At 41.9% G+C, this 20,250-nt stretch overlaps 1 protein-coding gene across 8 annotated transcripts; it reads right to left on the bottom strand.

Annotated features, from left to right (window-relative positions):
* Positions 1-2,978: 2,978 nt before the first annotated feature.
* LOC119783356 (heterogeneous nuclear ribonucleoprotein L-like) lies at positions 2,979-19,606 on the bottom strand. 8 transcript variants are annotated; one of them, XM_038284835.1, is made up of 14 exons: positions 19,454-19,606; positions 18,384-18,499; positions 16,332-16,569; positions 15,756-15,841; positions 15,374-15,470; positions 13,527-13,599; positions 10,646-10,678; positions 8,535-8,606; positions 8,169-8,416; positions 6,781-6,902; positions 6,491-6,692; positions 6,341-6,398; positions 6,119-6,265; positions 2,979-3,450 (listed from the first exon to the last, which is right to left on the bottom strand). In XM_038284835.1, the coding sequence occupies exons 1-14, from the start codon at positions 19,526-19,528 to the stop codon at positions 3,392-3,394; spliced, it is 1,626 nt and encodes a 541-aa protein (XP_038140763.1). In that variant the 5' UTR covers positions 19,529-19,606; the 3' UTR covers positions 2,979-3,391. The 8 variants fall into 8 exon arrangements, with proteins under 8 accessions (XP_038140763.1, XP_038140767.1, XP_038140764.1 ...); XM_038284839.1 differs by having other exon boundaries at positions 6,155-6,265; XM_038284836.1 differs by having other exon boundaries at positions 8,535-8,603.
* Between the last annotated feature and the right edge of the window lie 644 nt (positions 19,607-20,250).

The raw sequence follows: 20,250 nt of genomic DNA, 5'->3' as shown, positions 1-20,250 counted from the left end.
AAGAATATCACAGGCTTCAAGCAGAAGGACGGTGAGACAGACAGAGGCAATGAACTGAATTTATTCTTGAATAGGTTCAGTTCAGGAGCAAGCCTGGTATCCTTTTCTCTCGCCAACAGTCAAACACACGTCTCTCCCTCCTTTGACCCAAGGCTTCCCTCTCTCACCTAAAGGAGTCATATTCCACCTCTGCCATGGACCCGCCTGCTCCTTATGCTTTTGTTCTCAACCAAATCAGAAGCTGGTACTGCTCCCTCCCCCTTCGCACCCGTATGTCTCTAGAAGCCAAGTGAATACGCAAATAGAGACTAAACTACAATAAATCACCTAGTCCAGATGGTGTCAGTCCTTAATGCCTGTGGAGAGCAGGATTTCTAAAGCAATTCTTCAACCATAGCCTGACCCAGGAGACAGAAAATCCCCTGCTTTGTTCCACTATCAACAGAAAGTTAACAATCACTATAGACCTGTTTCCTTGACATCCCACATCCTTAGAGAGTTTTCCGTTGGTCCGCCTGAGCAAGCAAACTCTTGCAGTTTGCTTATGGCTGTGCAGCTGGAGCTGTCATTAAGACAAAGCATCCAGCATTGTGGGGTCATGTTCTTTGATTTCTCCAGTACGTTTAACACCATTCAGTCTGAAATACTTTGTAAAAAACTCTAGAAGACTCAAGTGGAGGCATCAATAGTTGCCTGGATCAATAACTACTGGACTAACAGACCAGTTTAATAGACTGAATGGTCAACCGTCTAACCAGGTAGTTAGCAGCACAGAAAATGGGAACAAGATGTATCCTATTGACATCATGGGAGAAGAAATGGAAGTGGTGATGGAAGTCGTCTACAAGAAGGAACAGAGCAAATTGTACTTCTTAAGGAAGCTCAGGTCCTTTAGTGTTTGCAGCAAGATGCTGTAGATCTTCTATCGGTCTGTTGAGGAGAGTGTGATCTCTTCTGCCATCATCTTCTGGGGTAAAATAAAGAAGCTCAACAAACTGACAACAAAGATCGGTTCTGTTCCAGAAAGTCCTCCAGATTATTTCACAAAGAAGAAATCTTCATAAGCAGCAAGTATCCTCTTCATCAGACGGTTAAACACAGACGGAGTCTATATCTAATTAATCAGTTTTTATTTATACCGCAAATCAACAACACATCATCTCAAGGCAGCTTACAGAGACAATTCAACCAGATCATACAGTCAGATTGGTTCAAAGTTTTCCATCTAAGGAAAACCAGTTGATTGCATCGACTCATTGACTTGAAAGCAATCTCTCACACTAATCATGCTTGTAGCGACAGGGGAGAGGACAAACTCCCTTTTAACAGGAAAAAACCTCCAGCAGAACCAGGCTCAGAGTGAGCGGCCATCTGCTGAGGCCGACTAGGCAGTTGTCTACAACAACTTGTTAAAAATTTCCCTTTCCCGATTAATTTCCCTTTCGGATAAAAAATAAAATATATATATATAAATATATATATATTTGAGTTTAATTTAAGTTCAGCGCTTACCTCACAATATATTTAGTTAATTTTGTTCCCTTTAAAGATCAATACAAGGTGTCCATGAAATTGTTGTGTTTGTACGAGTGGCAGGAATGAGCCTCTTTCTATTCTTTTTATTTGATACTGGTTAGCTCAGTAGTCCAGTCTAGGTCCTTCTGTTTAAGGATGATCACTAAAAACAGAAGTTATCTGCCCCATAGCGCCCCTGATGTAAAAAAAACAAAAAAAAAAATCAGCTTTTTGAATTGTCTGTCCAGTTGAACACATGTATCAGGGTTGTTTCAAAATGTTTGATTTGCAAATCATTTTATTGTTCTGATGCTATTTTACTTAGTAGATGTCGTGACTTATTGCTCATTTTATGTCTTATTTTATGGGCCTGTACAGTACTTTGATCACTTTGGGTGTGTTCAATAAATGAAGTTCTGATTAAATGATAAATATTATGATCCTCACTCTGCCCAGTCACTACAGCCAGAACTATAGGGTGGAAACCATATCTATGACCACAAAGCGCCCCCATGTTGTATAAAAGGTGTATTACTATGTTCTGCTGATCTTAAAACCAACTGTTTCCTGAGAAACTCCTCCAGAATTGTACATATTTCAAAGTCCTCCAGAACGAGTTGGTGAGGCAATAATGGCCAGCTGCCTGATTTGGTTCTTTTATTGAAGAATTCTAGTAAAGCAGGTTAATCTGATGTCTGCTCATTTCTCCAGATCTTGGATGCTCTCAAACCAGTTCTTTCCTGAAACCGAGGGAACTTCTTCCACACACCAGCTACTTTGTATTTTTTCTGAAATCTCTCTGTAAATCTTCTCCCAGCCTCTTAAGTTATCCATTTGACAGAAACATTTTCCCCTCATGTTTGACAAAAATCACAGGAGACTGAAGGCCTGCAGATAATCTGACACTGCATACAGGAGTTACCTATTCAGACTACTGTGTCAATGTTGAGGGAAAGTTTAGAAGGGAAATAAAAATATTCGTTTTGATGACATAATGAGCACGGGAAGCTTATCTTCCTTTCAACTAGGAAGGGTGATCTGGACATATTTGATGCATCTTTATAAGTATTAGAAACTTGCTTTTTAATCAAGCCTGGTCATGATTTTAATGTATGAAGTATGAGAGAAGCAGAAATCTACCAGTGACCTGAAAGCTGTTGAAGTGATTAAGCTTTGGATCATATTACAATCAGACAAACCAGTTAGGAAAACAGCCTCCCCCTTCAGAATAGGTCAAAGTGCAACAGTTCAGCTGATCAGTCAAGATAAAAATGCCTCCTAGGAAAAATGAAGGCTGATTAAGATCAGGGGAGTAAGTTGCCCCTAGCAACTAACAGGCCTAATTTTTTTACTGATCATCTCTGCTGCTTTCTTTTGGTTTAACTCCAGAACCCGGAGTGAACAAAAATTTTTTGAAAATGAACAGTTTTTACAGCTTTCATTCAAACATGACTCTTAACACGGTCTGTCATGATTTTTCTTTATTTTCTTAGAACAAAACATTTCTCCAACTGCATATCATGTTTAAACACAGAAACAAACAGTCGGTAAATTAAAACAAGAAAAAACAAAAACATGATATAATAAAAGTTTGAAGCAACTCTGCGTTCTTCAGCCTGATCATAAAACCAGCCATCAGATGTCCACGTCTTAGTTCAACAATTCAGAGGGACAACTAAATGTGTGGACACAAAGGCGAACCACATCTTGGCCATGAAGATTAAATCTAAACACTTGTTACTGGGTTTAAACGATAATTTATGCCAAACACGGATCAATCAGGTTGTTAGTCGAAGTGATTTTCACAAGCAGTCCGGGTCAGACTACATGCGAGCAGGTCCTGGTTCTTCAAAGTGGACTTGAGTGGAACCATCTATCAGTTGGCGTGCTGGACGGTGGAGAAGCACAGCTTTAACGTGTAGGGGTAAGGACCACCTGGAAGCAGAAAAACAGGACGTCAGACACCCACAGAACAGCAGCAGAGATCTTCAAGACGTTTGGACAGCAAAGGATGGAGGAAATTCAGCCACCTGAGGTGCAGATTTTTAGTGAGGATTTAAAAAGCAGAATCTGGGAAGTTGGACCTGGCTAACAGCTGGATTACACAGTCACCAGAGCTGGAGTGCACCACGTCAGACTGGAACCATTAAAACCATCTCCTGTTAGCCTTTTATTTGAAGCTTTGACAATTGATCGTTCCATCTAAAAATCCACTGGGATGCTGAAAGTTGTACTGAACTAGTTTCCATCCAACTATATAAATATTTTCTCCTGCACAGAGCCGTACGATGCTTTATAGTGCTGGGCTTTTAATTGCATTTGCAAAAAAAAAATAATTTAACAAGATCCAATCTTCACATCGCAGATGTGCTCAATTTCAGTCACATGATTAATGAAGATCAACATGATGACCCTCTCCCTCCAGTCCTTTAAATGGTGGCAACACACATCATACAGCAGTGTGCAGATTGACGCATGCGAGGAGAAGGTAGTGGACAACGAACGCTTGACAAGCAAGATAGGAAGTCATTTACCACAAACCTTCGTGTCAAAAGTGGATGCCAGAAAAAGGAACTGAAGAAAAGTTTCTTTCAGTTAAAGCAGGTGGCCAAAATAAAGCCCATTCTCTCCAGAGATCTTTTAGAGACAGTAATCCATGCATTTATCACTACCCGGCTAGATCACTGTAACGCACTTTATTTGGGGGTTAGTGCCTCTAAAATTGCTGAACTCCAGAGTGCAAAACACTGCAGCACGTCTTTTATCTGGCACTCGTAAATATGAGCACATTACCCCAATTTAAGCCTCATTACACCGACTGCCTGTACATGTTAGGATTCGTTTTTAAAGGAATAGTACACCCAAAACATGATTAGCCTTCATTTTCTACTCACCCCCATGCTGAACAACACTCTGGAGTACTTTTTTGATATCTCAATTGCATCTGGAGATCTGGGAGGCTTCTTGCTGTCTGCTGACATTCAAATAATGGAGGTCTATGGTGACCGAGACAGAAAGGTCCATAAAAGTCCACAAAAAACGTGTCAATATTCCTCCATACTGCTCGTCCAATGTATTCCAAGTGTCCTGAGTGGGTAGCATCCAGAATTTACTCGAAACGAAGTCATTTAGAATGTTTTTAGAGCATAAACAGTAGTGTATAGGATTTCCTGAAAGCGCGCACATGCGCGTTCACGACGCTACGGAAGCCGGCAGACCAAACCAGATGAAAGTGCGCATTCAGCGTCTGCTCTGCCAATAATGCAAGCGTAGAAGAAGAAATTTGCTGTTTACCTTGGCAAAGAAAGAAACAACGAAAGAAAAATGTCTGAGGACTTCAGTGTTGAGGAAGAGCATGAGTTCTTTGCCGAGCTGAATGCGCTGGTTTGGTCTGCCGGCTTCCGTAGAATCGTGAGCGCGCATGGGGGCGCTATTAGGAAATCCTATACACTACTGTTTATGCTCTAAAAACATTCTAAATGACTTCGTTTCGAGTAAATTCTGGATGCTACCCACTCAGGACACTTGGAATACATTGGACGAGCAGTATGGAGGAATATTGACACGTTTTTTGTGGACTTTTATGGACCTTTCTGTCTCGGTCACCATAGACCTCCATTATTTGAATGAGTGTTGTTCAGCATGGGGGTGAGTAGAAAATGAAGGCTAATCATGTTTTGGGTGTACTATTCCTTTAAGCCTCTCCATGGTCTTGCTCCATCTTGCCATCTCAAGTTGCTGCACCTTTATGCACCCTCCCGTTCACTCAGGTCAGCCCATCAGCCGACGCTTCAGCTGCCAAACTAAACAGAAGCTTAGGGAGCGATTGTGCTTTCTCTGTGGCAGCTCCAAAAATGTGGAACGACCTTCCATTGCAAATTCAATTGTCTACTTCTTTGATTAAAGTTGCTCTTTAAAACTCCTCTGTTTGCCTTGGCTTTCTAAACTGTGTGAGATGTTGGTTTTAGTCTGATACATTTTCAATTAATTCAATTATAGATTTTATAGTTCTGATTTTAATTTTGTCTTTTATGCTTGCATGGTGAATTTATGTATAATGGTGTTATGTTGTTTCACTGTTTGGTCCTTTGAGAAGTGCTTTATAAATAAAGTTGGATTGGAAGATTTCAAGGTCATGAAAGTAGTGAAACCCTGGAGGATAATGTGTACGCTCCTGGTCAGTGTAAAGAGGGAAAAATAAATTGAATCAATATCAAATCACAATATTGCTTCAAAGATTACATGGTAGGTTTAATTTTTTTGAAAATAGACCAGAAGGTTGAGCTCTGTGCTTCAGTACGTCTAGAATACCCATCATGCAACCTGAGCACTGATGTTTGACAACTCTGACACGTCCAGTAGCAACAAGCCGCAGCTCAGAGGTTCCCTCAAACATTAGAGTTACCCAACAACAAACATCAACCTTCATAGAGCTACATCTGACTCCTCCATGTTCCTGCAGCTTCTGTGCTTCGTTCTAACAGATGTCTAGTTTGCAGGCCTCTACAGAAGCAATCGCTCTGCTGGACTGGCTGTGAGCTCCAGGACCAACAGAGGGGAAGATTGGAGAGGAAATGAGAGGAGGTGTGTGATCTAAACAAACCCTTTGTTGACCCTTTGCTCGCCTGCCCCCCCACACCTGGGTTTTTCATTTGGTAGTGGTTCATCAGAGCCAGAGCTTCCATGGCATCATTGATGGACTCCCATTCTAAGAGACCGGAAGCACTGCGGTCACTGGGAGCGGCGCCACCTGTTGGCAGGAAACAGCAGGTTAAGCCTCCCAACGAACAAACATTTATAATTCAGTTCTTATTGATTTCCTTACTTTTTCCCGTGAACATTTTGACGTTAACCGGAGTCTTTACTCCAAGCTCTTCACAAATCTGCAGTGTGAAAAATGAACATTTAAACAAAACAGTTCCAATGCAGGGAGTTATTGGAGAACATGGACTCCATGTTTTTGGTTTGAACAAACCTGAGCGAAGATCTCTGGGGTGACGTCTGGCTGAGCGTTAAAGAAATGCAACACGTTGCTCGGATGCTGGATGCGATTCTTGGCCGCCTGCTCTGGGGAGGCAAACCGGTTGTTCCGGGAGCCGTGGAAATCCTTGAAGCTGCTGGTTCCATCTTCCAGCTCGTAGCACTGACCGGGAACGATGGCCTGCTGTTTAGAGACACTGCAGGAAGAAAACCCATTTCCACTTACGTTCACGACAGAAGAGGACTCTGTTCAGCCCAGAGCTTCATCATGCAGAGCAGACTCACCACACGTTGAGCTTCTGACCGAACAGGAAGTTGTTGTTGAGGTGTGTGATAGCACGGTCCACAGCGTAGCAGTCTCCCATCTCCACCATGGCAGCCCCAGGTTTGCTCTTCATGAACTTCACCTGTGAAACGACAGAACATCTTTAAGAGAAGATCCTGTGGAACAAAGATCAGGGTTTATACAGGAATGAGTAACTAATTTAATGCGTTTTAATGCTCTTAGAAATAATTGTAATGCCATCAAGTACCCATGACTTTCATATATACATGGGAAAATCCTTCATCTTTACCGTTGACAGGCAGCAGCCATATACCAAATTCGCTGATATCCAGCCACATTTGCGAAATTAGCATTTTCCAATTCTCTAGCTTTTTTCTCCGCTTCAAGCTTCTTTTCCAAACATTTTCCAGCATTAAGCTCAAGTGGAAGCAGTTCCGCGCAAATATATAGCAATATATCATACAATTTTTTTTTTATAAACTTTTCTTTATATAAACCATTTTAAATGCCACAATAATCACATTTAAGGAATTTTAGTGTAATTTGTGGCCTTAAATAGAAGAGATAATTTAATGACTTAAGGACCTGTGGAAACCCTGAAAATGAAAAAGGACATTTTTCCATTTTAAAATCTAAAGTGTTTTTTGAAGTTTAGAACAACGATCATTCAGTTTGGTATTTAGACAATTGACTGATTCACATTTTATAAAAACACCTGAACTGACCATTTGTTATTTTCTTCTCTTTTTCTGGCTTAATGTTTGCAGTGGGCTTTATGCTGCCCTGCAAGGCTTTAAACCTGGGTTTGAATGGAGACAAAGCCATTCTAAAGCACATATGTTATTTGGAGCCTAGACCGATATTTTTTAATGCTGCGCTTTTTCCAGCAGTCCACACTTTCTCTGCTCTCTTTTTCTCATCGTCTTCTTTCCCATCGCCCGGCTTGCTACAGTTTTACCAGCCTTGTCTAACAGTAGCAGCAGCAGTAACCCAGACTGACAGCAGCTCATTGGCTAATTTGTATCACGAGTAATCTGGTCCTGGAAGCTCTGCAGGGCTTTGCCGTACAAACAGAAGCAGTGCAAGTGAAATCAGACACTGTCGTTGGACAACATGCAGTAATTTCTAAATGTTTTACATCGGGGTGGGTCCAAAGCCGGACTGTGGTCAGCTAATCCCTGACCTCTGTTCTACACCTTGTAGTTCTATGTTCCAGCCCAGATGTTTATACACCATATCTAAATGATAAATCACACCATCAGGTTTATCATAAAGGGCTCAGCAGACATCTTTGAATTAAAATTTTGCTTATTTAAGAAGATGTGGATTAAAGTTTGTATTTCTACTTAATCCATACTCATTTTCTTTGCAAACCAAAGGTACTGACCCGCTCTACGTTTCCATAGAGACAGAAGATATTAAAGACTCGATCTGCATTCATCTTAGCCGTGTCAAGCCCATAAGCCATGAGCACTGGAGAGTCTGCATGGGCACCGTATTCGCCTGGAGGCGGGGGAGGGGGTCCGTAACCCGGCCCGTAGCTCCTCCCCCCACGGCCCCTCATTGGAGGGCCCATGCGACGGCTCTCATAAGGAGGAGATCCATAGCTCTCGTCGTAGCCATGGTAACCGCCTCCTACAAGCAGGGATGAAGGAAACGAAGGTAAGCAGGAACATGGATGTAAAACCCATAGAAGTGCTTAATTATGGCGACATGAAAACGTTTGAGGAGCTCTGCTGTTCCTTTAACTCACCGTACTCTGGAGGATGATCTCCGAGCAGCGCCGGCTGTCTCTGCCGCTTGTTAGGGTTTGCGTTCACATCTTCTATGAGAGCAGGAAGGCAGAAAGACAAAGAGGCACAAAAAAAAAAAAAAAAATACAGACTTCTATTAACATCCATATCAGCAGGATGCAAAATGGTTTAATAGCAAAAACATCCTGAATGAGCACCACCCAGCTGTAGTTTCACAAAACTCCAGATTAGCAAACATGCTTTAAGATTTAACCAGGAAACTCCTTCCAACAAAAACAACATCCCTCCCCCCTCATTACTCTCCATGCCGGCTGCATTTAGCTCAGAGGAACAAGGAGGGAGGCATGAAATGCAACATAAGGCAGGATCATCATCACCATCATCATCAGGGAATGGACCTGAAACTGGATTCTTTTTATGCAGAATCAGTTTTATTTTAACCTCAAGTGGAAGAGCAGAAAACTTGAAGGATGAGGTGGATGCAGATGATCTAAGGCTACATTCAGACCTGGCAACAACATGCACCCCGAGCTGAATCCCAGAGGTTGGTTTAAACTAAACTCAGTAGCCCCTTCAGACTTATACCCCTTAATAAAATCTGGCTGAACAAAAGGCCTTTGAAGTGAGCGACAGCAGGCTGGTCGGGACCAAGTTCTGGTTCATTTTAAAGCAGGTTTTATTCCTAAACATCTCATGCTTTGATTGTCTCCCAGAGCTCCATTCAACCCACCATCTGAGGGAGGACGGTCCTATAAGGACATCCGCCTACACTCATGGGCTGGACAAGATCAAGCAGAGAAGGAGCCAAGAGAATCATTGTTACTGTGGAAATTCTTGGCATTTGCAATATATTCACAAGTTAGCATTTTTTTTTGGTTTTTTTTGTTTTTTTTTCAAGTCCATGGGCGTATGAACGCGAGCACAGACTCGTGTCCTCACCCAGTACGTTCTTAAGAACACAGGAAAGTCTGGAATTGGGGAGAAAGGGAGCACTCAGCATAAATATGGGTCAATTGGAACAGAATCATACTCGTGAAATCACTTCATTTAGAGGGGGAATAATAACAGTCAGATAAACACAAACTGGTACAAACTGTACCTTGGAGGTGGTTGCTGCGATCCTCTCAACTTCAGAAACGCATTAAAATGGTAAATGGACCACATAGTGACGCTTCAAAGTATAATATTCTCCCCCCGAAATTATCTTAAAACGTACTTTTAATGAACAGCAACAGAAAAGAGAACTTTGAACTTTCAATGGAGCGCTGCATTGAAAGCTGCAGCTGCCGCAGAGCATGCTAGGACAGCTGTCAATCTCAAGAACGGACAAGTCTGCTCTGATGCATGCTGGGTAAATAGGGAGGAGCGAGAACAACTTCTCGGCCTGCTGTTCTTGTGAACTGGAACAGCACAAGGGCTGCGGCTGTTGACGTTTCATGAGTACACGAGCATGTTAGGACGCACAAGTACACATATTGAGAAACATTCCATGACAACCCTGCAGGAAAACCTGTGGGCTGTAGAGGACCTGGGACAGAGATTCACCTCCCAGGAGGATAACCATTCAGATATATTGGGGGTGGGGTGGGGGGGTTCAAATTATTTTCTTGCATTAGAATGGTCAAGTCAAAGTCGAGACCAAAATTGATCTGAGAGTCTGTAGCAAGTTCTGCTACCATTCCATCTGAGCTTGAGCTCCAAATATGGAACAAAATGTGGAAAGTTAAAGTCAAACTGCAGACCTTCCGCTTTACCCAGCAGGTGCTGTTAGGCTCGGTCAACATCGGACCCTGATATATAGGCTCCGTTTGGTTTGGATCCTCTAAAGGTAGCGTTCTACAGCAGGGCAAAAAAAAAAAAAAGGAAGAAAAGAAAACCCAACATATCTTCATTAAAAGGGATTCAACCGTTTTGTAAAGTCCCACCAGGTCAGTTAGCATAATTCAGTGATTCTTCCATCTGTCGACATCCAGCGGATGGATGTTAGTGCCCGGTCTGAATGGGAGCCCAACAGGCCAAGAGGGGAGGATATCAAACAGACATTCATTCTGGGCAGTGGGTCACAGATGGCCAAGTTTAACAGTAAAGAGGTTTGGACGCTCGCACACACCTGCACTGCTCCCATTGCCATCTGCATCACCATCTGTACAGGTACAACAATGAAGCCATGTTATTCACCATCACATGTTCACAGGGCAGAGAACTGACCACACCCCAGTTAAATGTGGGGTGAGGAGGGGAGGGGGGTGCTCCAGATTAAATGTGTGGATGGGTGACCAATGAGGGAGCCTGAGCCCCAGCAGCCAGTGCGGCTGGTGGATGAACGGCTCTCCAGGCCTATCAGGAGGCAAAGTTTGAGTTCATCCGTGGTCTAAACAGGCTGACTGAGGAATCATCGATATGAAAACTTTGCTGGAATCGCTCATGAGCACCAAAAGATCAGCTGGTTTCAGAAAGTACAGGATTAACAGGTGTATGAGGTGGTAAATGTCTGAGCAATGCTGAGCTTTAGGAGGGTGGGGGGGTCATGTGGTGCTGTGCAGTTAACTTTCCGAGGAGGGTCTCGGATTACTTACTGCAGGTTCAACAACACGAGGAGGCATTTGCTGCAGCAGATCCCTCACTCTCCACTCACTTCAAACCATCCATACTCTCATCCTGTCTGGAGGAGGGAGCCGCCTCCTGCCCTCCGGTCCGACTCTTGGTTCTATCAAGTAGGAATGTTCATTGATGGTTGGTTGGGATTTCCATCCTTTTGAGCCTTTTTAGAGGAAAATGTTGCTTTAGCGTCCGCTGGAAGGAAGTGAGGCTGCCACTGAGCACAGTTCAGTTGGGAAGGTGGCCCCTCTTAGCCGCATATTGCCAAACCTGCATTACATGGAAGGCATTACACAGGTTCTAGATATAAAAAGGACTTCAGGGAAAAGAGTAAAACTGTAACTAAACAAGGACATTTAGCAGAAGAAAAAAAATAGATGGAAAACAAGAGGAGAAGAAAGAGCAGAAAAAAAATAAATCCATGTAGGGGAATATGAGGGATGTAGGCAGAAATGGGCCTGACTGGGCTCTGAGTGTTCTGGGTGGTGTTGTCAGCAGTGTCCTGTCTTCATCAGTTGGCTTGTGTCGACTCCAGTGTGAGTAGCTAGCGCTTGATTGGATGGTGTTGGTTGGATCGGTCGTTGTGATGATGAAATGTGTCAGAAAGCACTGATGCTGCACAGATGAAGGCTTATATGGGTCTGTATCAGTATGCATCAGCAGCTGTGATGTTTGGCGTCTTTCTGGGTGATGGTTCTGAATCCTCTGGTGTGAGCCTCCGCTCAGTGGCGCTGCTGCAGATGTGGCCTGCTTCAGTGTGTCAGGCTCTGGTGGGACAGAGGGAGGGCGAGGGGGGAGGGACCAAGTGTAGCTCAGTGCCCAAAACTCCCCACACTCTTCCAAGTGTCTTCGTGGCTCAGAGGTGGAGAATGAGTGGAGCGTATCAGTCCTACTTCGTCATGTGGGGTGGTGTTGTCTCCTTGTATCTTGGATGCTTTGGCCCTCTGTATGACAGTGCGCGTGTCCTTACTGAAGATGGTGGCTGCTGAGTGCTGGTGTCAGTCTGTCCCTGTGCGTGTTCTCTGCAGGCCAGACTACAGATACTGATGCTGGTCCATGCCTCTGTTCAGGTTTTTGACTTTTTAAACCTCCATAAACCCAAACCAGCTTAAGCTTGAAAAAGTCTGCTCCCATTTTCAAGGCAAGCCCAACAGATTGAGAGTGAAACAACTTCACCGTATGCGACAGCGGAAAAGACCAGAATCAGACTCAAGTCAAAGAAACTTGTTTCCCAGTGGTTTACATTAAATATGCACAAAGGTCATGGTTGTAGTTGTGCAGGGAGGAATGCAGGAACAGCTTTTGCAAACAAAGAAAAAGTTTCTGTCAAAAGCCTTTAATCTTCACCTGCTAGACACTAGAAACTTGAACATTTATAACTTTACGCCAACTTTTACGCCTCTTACCGCCCTAATGTGAAGAAAAGTTAAGCTGTTTATTTTAAGGTTTCTTGATGGAACCTCAAAGTCGTAGAAAAATCATATTTAAATGTCAAATTATTATGGCTTAAACATGTATATAAATGTACTCTTTATCAGACCATATTGTCCTAAAAGTCAGAAAATTACTATTTAAAAAAATAATAATTTTGTGTTAATCACGTAAACTTTTGATATCAGGGTCATTTATATTGACAATAGGAAATCATTTGATAATTTTCTTCAGTGACTATAATAGTTTTACTGCATTAAAATGACCGGCATCTAGAGTTAAAGCTATCAAGCTCAGTCCACTAATGAAGGAAAAGCTTCTTGTATTTTGTACTGATCAGCATATTTTTCATCTGGTTTAAAAAATCTGTACTGTTTTTCTAACTTCTCAATGACTCGACTCTAAAAGCCTTAAACTCTGCAGCATACGATTCCAACAAGTTCAAAATCATTTAAAAGTGTAGAGATTTCAATTGTCTGTCTGCTTTTAGGCATTACTGCAGAATCTGTGAATGAGAGGAAGGGAGTTCCTGTTCTTCACCAATCACAGGTATCCTTCCCTGATCACTGGTAAACAACTAGACTGAATTAGACCAGCGGTGAGCCAACAGGAGGAAGAATGAGGGCCTCCAATTACTAATGTTTGTCATCAAGGCTGGTTCTGATCTAATGGGAGTTACGCCACCATGATGAGAAAACCTCCAGGTTGTCGTCTCCTGACTGCAAGGCTGTTCCTGCACATCCCAGCACAACTTTCAATTTACATCCATAGCGTTTACACACAGAGGATTTCAACTCGGACAAACATGTATGTGACCCTCGCACACAGATGATTAACTAGTGAGGGGAGACTGAGCCCTCTAAGGACTAGTTGTATGGTCAGTAAGGACTAGGCTGCCCAGTCTCCATGGTAACAGATGTGTGGCCCTCAGCCATCGACTGAAGATGTTCTGCAGATTTTACCTGGTCCTCCCAGGTTGGGGTTTGTGTAATCCCAGGTGTCTTGGTCATTCTTGAACACATTCAGGCGGGTAGGCTGTGGATTTAGAACAACAAGAATTTATACCCAAAATAAACCATCACATCTAATCAGATTATATTAAAATAACAGGTTATCATTTTAACCCAGTAAAATGTTACAGGGTTGAGATGGATTGGATCTCTTCCCTTCATGTGGGAAAAAAAACTTAAAATGCAGGCGTACTTGGATCAAACTACAGCTGTTTTTTCCCTAACAAATCTGATTAAATGCATTTTTCCTCCCTTTTCTTTCACTATGAAAATTGTGTTCATCTGGATAACAAGCTAGACTGGAGACGCAACTGTGAAGCCGTCTACAAGAAGGGATAAAGTAGACTGTACTTCTGAGCGAAGCTCAGGTCCTTTTGTGTTTGCAGCAAGATGCTACGCATCTATAGGTCCGTTTTGGAGAGAGATCTCTTCATCCTCTGCTGGGGTAACAGTATTAGAGCTAATGACAAAATAAAAGCTCAACAAGCTGATAATGAAGGCTGGCACTGTTTTAGGAACGCCTCTAGAACCTCAGATTATTTCAGTGGGCATCTTCATTATTAAACAACAGTGTAAACATTTACAAAACCCATTTAAAAATAACTTATGAGTTGCTGCAACATTTAATTTTTCATTGGGATTAATAAAGAGAAAATAAATGAATTGAATACTGCTTCAAAAAGTAGCTCTGACTTTATCATTGTTTATCCTGTGAAACATGTTTCACAACAATGAAAATGTTACACTAAATGTTAGCAGCAGAGGCCTGTACTTCAAGCTAGTTTCATTCTCAGTGGGGCTCATCACCATGGTAACGTAATCTGAACAGCAAACCTGTTCTAGAACAGGCTAGCTTTGAGAATTGATCTAAATCTCAGATAACGCTCCAACCAGCAGCCAATCAGCTGTTCAGGAATCAATGATGGGTCCTGTGATTAGAAACCCTGTTTAATCCAGAGGGAAAGAGAACTTCACTAAAACATCACAATAAAAAGGACTTGAAAACCAAAACAAAATGAATCTTTTCTCATCTTTATTGTACTTTTCCTCCTTTTGACAAACCAACCCTGCACTATTCTGTATCAATATATCCATATATACACACACCAACATGTTTGTTCTGCTATATGTAGTGAGGACCATGTGTTGACTCCCATTGATTTTCAGTCATTTTCAACCCTTTCTGGGCCATGACCTTAAAACAACACCTAACCATTACCCTATTGACACCTTAGCCCTAAAGCTAACCATAAGCAAAGTGCCTTGTGAGAACTAGCAAAATGTCCTAGTTGACAAAATTAAGCTGTTTAGCTTAGAATCAGTTAATCAAATTCATCACCATCATTAAAAAGGTACGATTTAAAGGAGTTTAGAAAACATCTAAACTTTGCACCTTTAGGCTGATTTATACTGAGAAACCAGATGGTCTGCGTGTGTCGCAGTGAATTCAAATGTGCCCCCGACTCTGCCCCAGACACTCTGGTGCACCTCTCCAAAATTGTAGGTGACAACAGACAGGAGGCATCTGATTTGTCAAATTTACATCCGCTCTTTTTCGCCCTCATGCCCCTTGGTTGTCGCACAAACTTGCCCCTTGCGTTTTTCCATTTCCTCACCGCCTTGGCGGTATCTAGACCCAAAGCTAGTTCCTGATTGTCCCTCTTGCGTTGGAATAACAGCACAGACCAGGCTTCAATATTGGGCATAAATCAAATATATCTGCGACAAGCTCACTGCTGCGGGAGAATAACCAGCCTATTAGTGTTTGTGAAGACGGGAGTCGTGCATCGTGGGCGTACCTTAGCATACTCGATCTTCAGGGTACAGCAGCCAGAGTAAATGTCTGCTCCGTTGAGTGATGCCTTGGCTCGCTGCGCACTCTGCACCGAGTCAAATGTGATGACAAGTTAAGGAACGAACGTTCTGCTCAAATTTCCTTATGACAAACATTTATCTTTGTTTCTCCCTGAATCTAATTTTATGACCAGGAAGCATCTAAGGTTCTCCATTTAAGGAAAGATGTTTTATGCAAGACACTAAACCAGGCAGCTGCAGATATGCCTGCTATCCGCATATCTTAATGATTTTCACATCATTGCAATAAACACCTGAGAATTACAGCATTTACCCATGGTTAACAAATGCAAGCAGGGCAAACTGATGTCATTTTATAAAGGATATTCGACCATGGCCTGGACGCCGTTTTTCCGGAAGATGACGATTCTATGAACAGGTCCACAGTTGTTGCAGATGGTGTAGAGGACATCCTGGAGAAACACAAAGGAGGGGTTGAGGAGAAAAAGAAAACATGGAAGATATTAAATCAAGTAGATGTTTGAAACAGTGACGCACTGGATCAATTTGGACAAAAGGCCGGACTGTCTTCGGTTAATCCGATCATTTAAAGGAATGTCCGTTTCCTGGTGTCTAGATGGCTGTAATCTTATAGCCACAAAGCTTCTGTCACATTCTGATAAAAACATTGAAGCTTTTGACCAAAAGTTGCCCAAATTCATCCTCAACAGCTACAATCTTGCAACCTTTAGAGGCACAGACTGAAAGTAATGACATCTAATCATTTTCCCAATTCAAACTGACAAGGCAAACACATTTAAAAAAGTACTTAAAATGATAGGTTTAGTCATTAACATCAGAGTTATTTAAATAAAAAAAATGACAAAGTAGCTGCAGAAATGAACTGTTTTTTTCTGGTATCTGAACCCTTCGCTGTTAGAGGACAATCTTGTTAATCCTCACCGTGGTGATGGGGTAGATGGGGTTCATGATGGTAAAGAGAAGAACGTTGTTGACGCTCCTGGAGTCGTCAGAGTCGCCTGGTCTGGAAATCTTTTTGCTGGTAGAATAGTTGATGAAGGCTGCGTGTCCAGCGATGTAAACCTGGTTGTCTGCGGCGTAAGTAACTGCTGTAGATGATCCATTCATGTCCTCATACTCTACCAGAGCCTGCCGCTTGTTTGGCATCACAACAACATAACTGAAACACAAATGCAATCAATTTTAGCTCTATGATGCCTTTTGCTTCTGCAAGTAAAAAAAAAAGAAACTCTTGTGGAACCCTTTAACAAACCAAAACAGGCATCAGAATAAAACAATAGAAACAATCTTTTATGTGAAACACCTGACCAATTAAAAGACATTTTTATTGTTTTCCAGTTGGATCATTTGCACCGATTCACTTCATTCGGGCCATTTTCCTGGTCTTCTGCTCGATAATGTCAATCAAAGGTAGAAAAGTTACTTTCTAGCAGCTTTAAAAATATTGGAAGAGGTAAACAAAACAAAAAAAAAACACTAGAAAGGATGCCCTAGTGAAATTGATCCAAGGATTAAATAGGTTAATGTCAATGTTAGCCAGGAGCAACATGTTAGTGGCTACATGCCGCAGACCAAGTAAGGCTTAATTTCTTTCATTTTTATGTCTTTAATAGCATATATAATGTTTCAAAGTAGATTTGAAGTTAATCCCTAGATCCCATGTTAATTTGATCTAATGGGGCTCCCCAATCCCAGATATCCTGCAGTCATGGCTAGAAAATCAACCCAACTTCTCAGAACCATCATATCTTCTAAATGGTTTAACTTAATATTTATCCCACCTCTACTTCAAACTACCTGTGCCCTTTTGGGACCAAGCCCCTCATAAGAGCTCATACGAGTACAACATATAGATTAGATCATTTCAGGGTAGTCAGACCCAAAACGTGCAGCTGAAGCGAATTTGGATTGGAATTTGCTACCCCATCTCTCAGAAATGAAGAAACTTCTGATGTAGGTAAACGGAGCCTCTAAAACACAAGGAAAATTTCACTGATTTTAGACCAAAACAGATTTTCAGATGTAGTTAAGAGTGTATTTAAAACTGAAAATGCTAAGTATATACGACTTTAAAATTTTAATGTTTCAAACAAGATGGTAGGATAGAATCTGAATGCAACTCTGGGAAAACTGACAACATGAATGGATGGGTATAAATGTTAAGGCTTAGAATGGAAAAACAGACCTTATGATGGAACATCAAGTTAACAGAAAACAGAATTAAAATGCTGGAGATGATTTAATTAGTGGGAGATGTTCAACATCCTCCACATCATGTTCCAGGTCCATCTAATTAGTCCCCCACATCTTAAAACTGCATAACAGAAACAGGCCTGTTAAGTTCATGGCTCTACAGCAGGTGTGCTGAACCTCAGAAACATCCAAAACATGCAGAGCAGGGTGCCTTGAGGACCAGGATTGAAAAACACTGCTCTACAGCACTGAATTTATTCTATGCTGGGTCCATTCCATTGGGAAATCGCCTTATAGCCTACAATATACTCATTTCAAGGAAGAATTTTTTTTTTTTTTTGCAGTGCCCAGTAGCAAACAGATAAGTAATGCATGAATTTACACTATATCCCTGTTCGCTACCGGGGTGCCGTAGAGGGTGTTAAGGTTGGTTTATACTCAAAAACCAGGGCATCTGTGTGTGTCGCAGTGAATGCAAATGTGCCCCCGCCTCTGACGCAGACCCCCTGGTGCACCTCTCCAAATTTGTAGGTGTCTGCAGACAGGAGGCCTCCGATTGGTCAAATACATCTGCTCTACACTATGCATATTTCGTGTTTGGTACCTTACCGGCTTGTTGTGTTTGTATGACTGCCATTGTGGAAAAAGACTCATGAAGATATCAATATTGGGCATAATCATAAATATCTGCAAAACAGCTCACAGAGACACACTGCTGCAGGAGTATAACCAGCCCTTTAATCCTCTCTGGATTTTGTAGATATATTTTTAGATCTTTACCTGATTGCCCCAAACTCCTGTAAGGCCTCTACAAGGTCAGCCTCTGTGACTCCATCCATCAGTCCCCGGACATGAACCACAACTGAAGGAAGAGTCTTGTGTGGGTCTTCGTATCCCTGCAGCAGCAGAAGAAGAGGAGGAGCCATTATAAACACCCGTTTATTATGCTACAGGTTGGATTTGTTGCCAAAACTAGATAATGGAGAGTCCCTGGAATGGGTTATGGTTGCTCTGTACAGAAACCAGGAGGGGGGATGGGGGGGGGGGGGTTTGAAAACGTTTGTTTTTAACTAGATCTGCTGTTTAATCTGGGGGAAAGTAGGGGAAACACTGCAAAGTTAGGTTTGCCAAGAGACTCCAACTAGTGATTACTTAGCTCCTCCACAATGGGTCAATAAAACTGAGGCTAACACTGGTTAAGAGTTGGCTAAACGCTTTAAAACATGGATCAAATAATGGAATAATCACACTGCAATAATATAGACTGTTATTCTAGCTTCTTTACATCTACTAATTTGTTCCTTTGGGAGGAAAATATGCGTTTTACATCATTTTCGGGGAAAAAAGCAAAATCCCATTGAAGAAAATAACGTTTATTAGTTTTTAAAAGCTTTTTTATTACCTAAAACAAGAATAAAATGTGGGAAAAAATACAATGGATATTCAGCTGGACTGATGGCTAAAACAGCTTTTCAGGTCGTATAGGTTGCAGACCCCTATTAGCCCAGAGGGATCATGCTACATTAGCGGTTCTAGGACAAAGTCGGGCTCCAGATGAGGCCCGGAAAAAACCGCCTTCTCTGGCACTCATTCAGAGCGAAAAACAAACACGTTGAAAAAAAAAAGAAAAAAATCATGGAGCTTTCGGTAGTTATATAACCTATAAAATCAACTGCACGGCTAAGCTAGCCTCTTTCCAAACGGTGGAACAACAGGGGTGGAACCCCCTTTGCAAAAGCCTACATGATTGAATATATACGAAACCCCCCGAAGCGGTACCGATAAAACTGGTTCTAATCGTTCCGAACGTGAAAAGAGGCTGTGACGCAGGCGTTAGGGTGAAAACTCACCGCCATTCCGTCGGTTTTCTGTCGTTTTGTTGCCCTGCCGTCTTCGCTGTAGTAACGGCTCGCTGCAGTAGCCATGTTGTCCCGGACTAAAAGAATGCTGAACTGAAATGGACGGAAAATTCATGAAAAACGAGGCGTGCATAACAACACCCATTATAGTGACGCAAAGCGCGCTGATAGGCTGGAGGGATTGTCGATCTTTCCTTTTAGCCAATAAGAGATGGGATATCATTGGTTGTAGTTTTTACTGCCCAAAACTCGAATAGCAGTCATTAGGCGATTATAAAATACACCTTACAAACTTAAACCCAAGACCAAACCCATCCTTTCATATAAAAATATCCAAACATATATCCTTAAAGAACATCTTTTATTTTAAACTTAGACATAGAAGCAATCACATTGTTACAATTCAAAACAATATATCAGCCAGGTTTAGACTTTAAGTGTTGTATGGCATTAATAAAAAATTTAATTTAAAACATGTCATAAGTCGGTACCGTTTGAAGAACGCCATTTTTATATAAGTAGAAAAGGAAAACGTTTCATGTTTTATTTAGACAATTTAGAGTTGGGTTTAATTTGGTCAAAAATTTAAAGTGAGTAAAATTTTTTTTTTTCCTGCATATTATGTTGTTGCACATCCAGCAAATCCCGACGCCCGATACTGCGTCCCAGATATTTCTCTGGCAGCACATAGCACCAAACTGGTAAACATTGCAAGATATGGAGGTGGGTTCTTTTTCAGAACACTCCACTTTATAGCATTGCAGCATCTATGCAGATATAGACAAACA

This window comes from Cyprinodon tularosa, unplaced genomic scaffold, assembly GCF_016077235.1.
Source record: "Cyprinodon tularosa strain WSP-4 unplaced genomic scaffold, ASM1607723v1 ctg203, whole genome shotgun sequence".
NCBI lineage: Eukaryota > Metazoa > Chordata > Actinopteri > Cyprinodontiformes > Cyprinodontidae > Cyprinodon > Cyprinodon tularosa.
The sequence above is the reverse complement of the archived record's forward strand: the minus strand, read 5'-3'. Positions and strand labels throughout refer to the sequence as shown.

Excerpts from the sequence above, each read along its gene's own strand:
- LOC119783356 (XM_038284835.1), bottom strand. The coding sequence starts at position 19,528 with ATGGCTACTGCAGCGAGCCGTTACTACAGCGAAGACGGCAGGGCAACA. Across the intron at positions 8,607-10,645 it reads TGGCAATGGGAGCAGTGCAG|AAGATGTGAACGCAAACCCT; the intron begins GTGTGTGCGAGC and ends CTGCTCTCATAG. Across the intron at positions 6,266-6,340 it reads CAAAATGTTCACGGGAAAAA|GTGGCGCCGCTCCCAGTGAC; the intron begins GTAAGGAAATCA and ends TCCTGCCAACAG.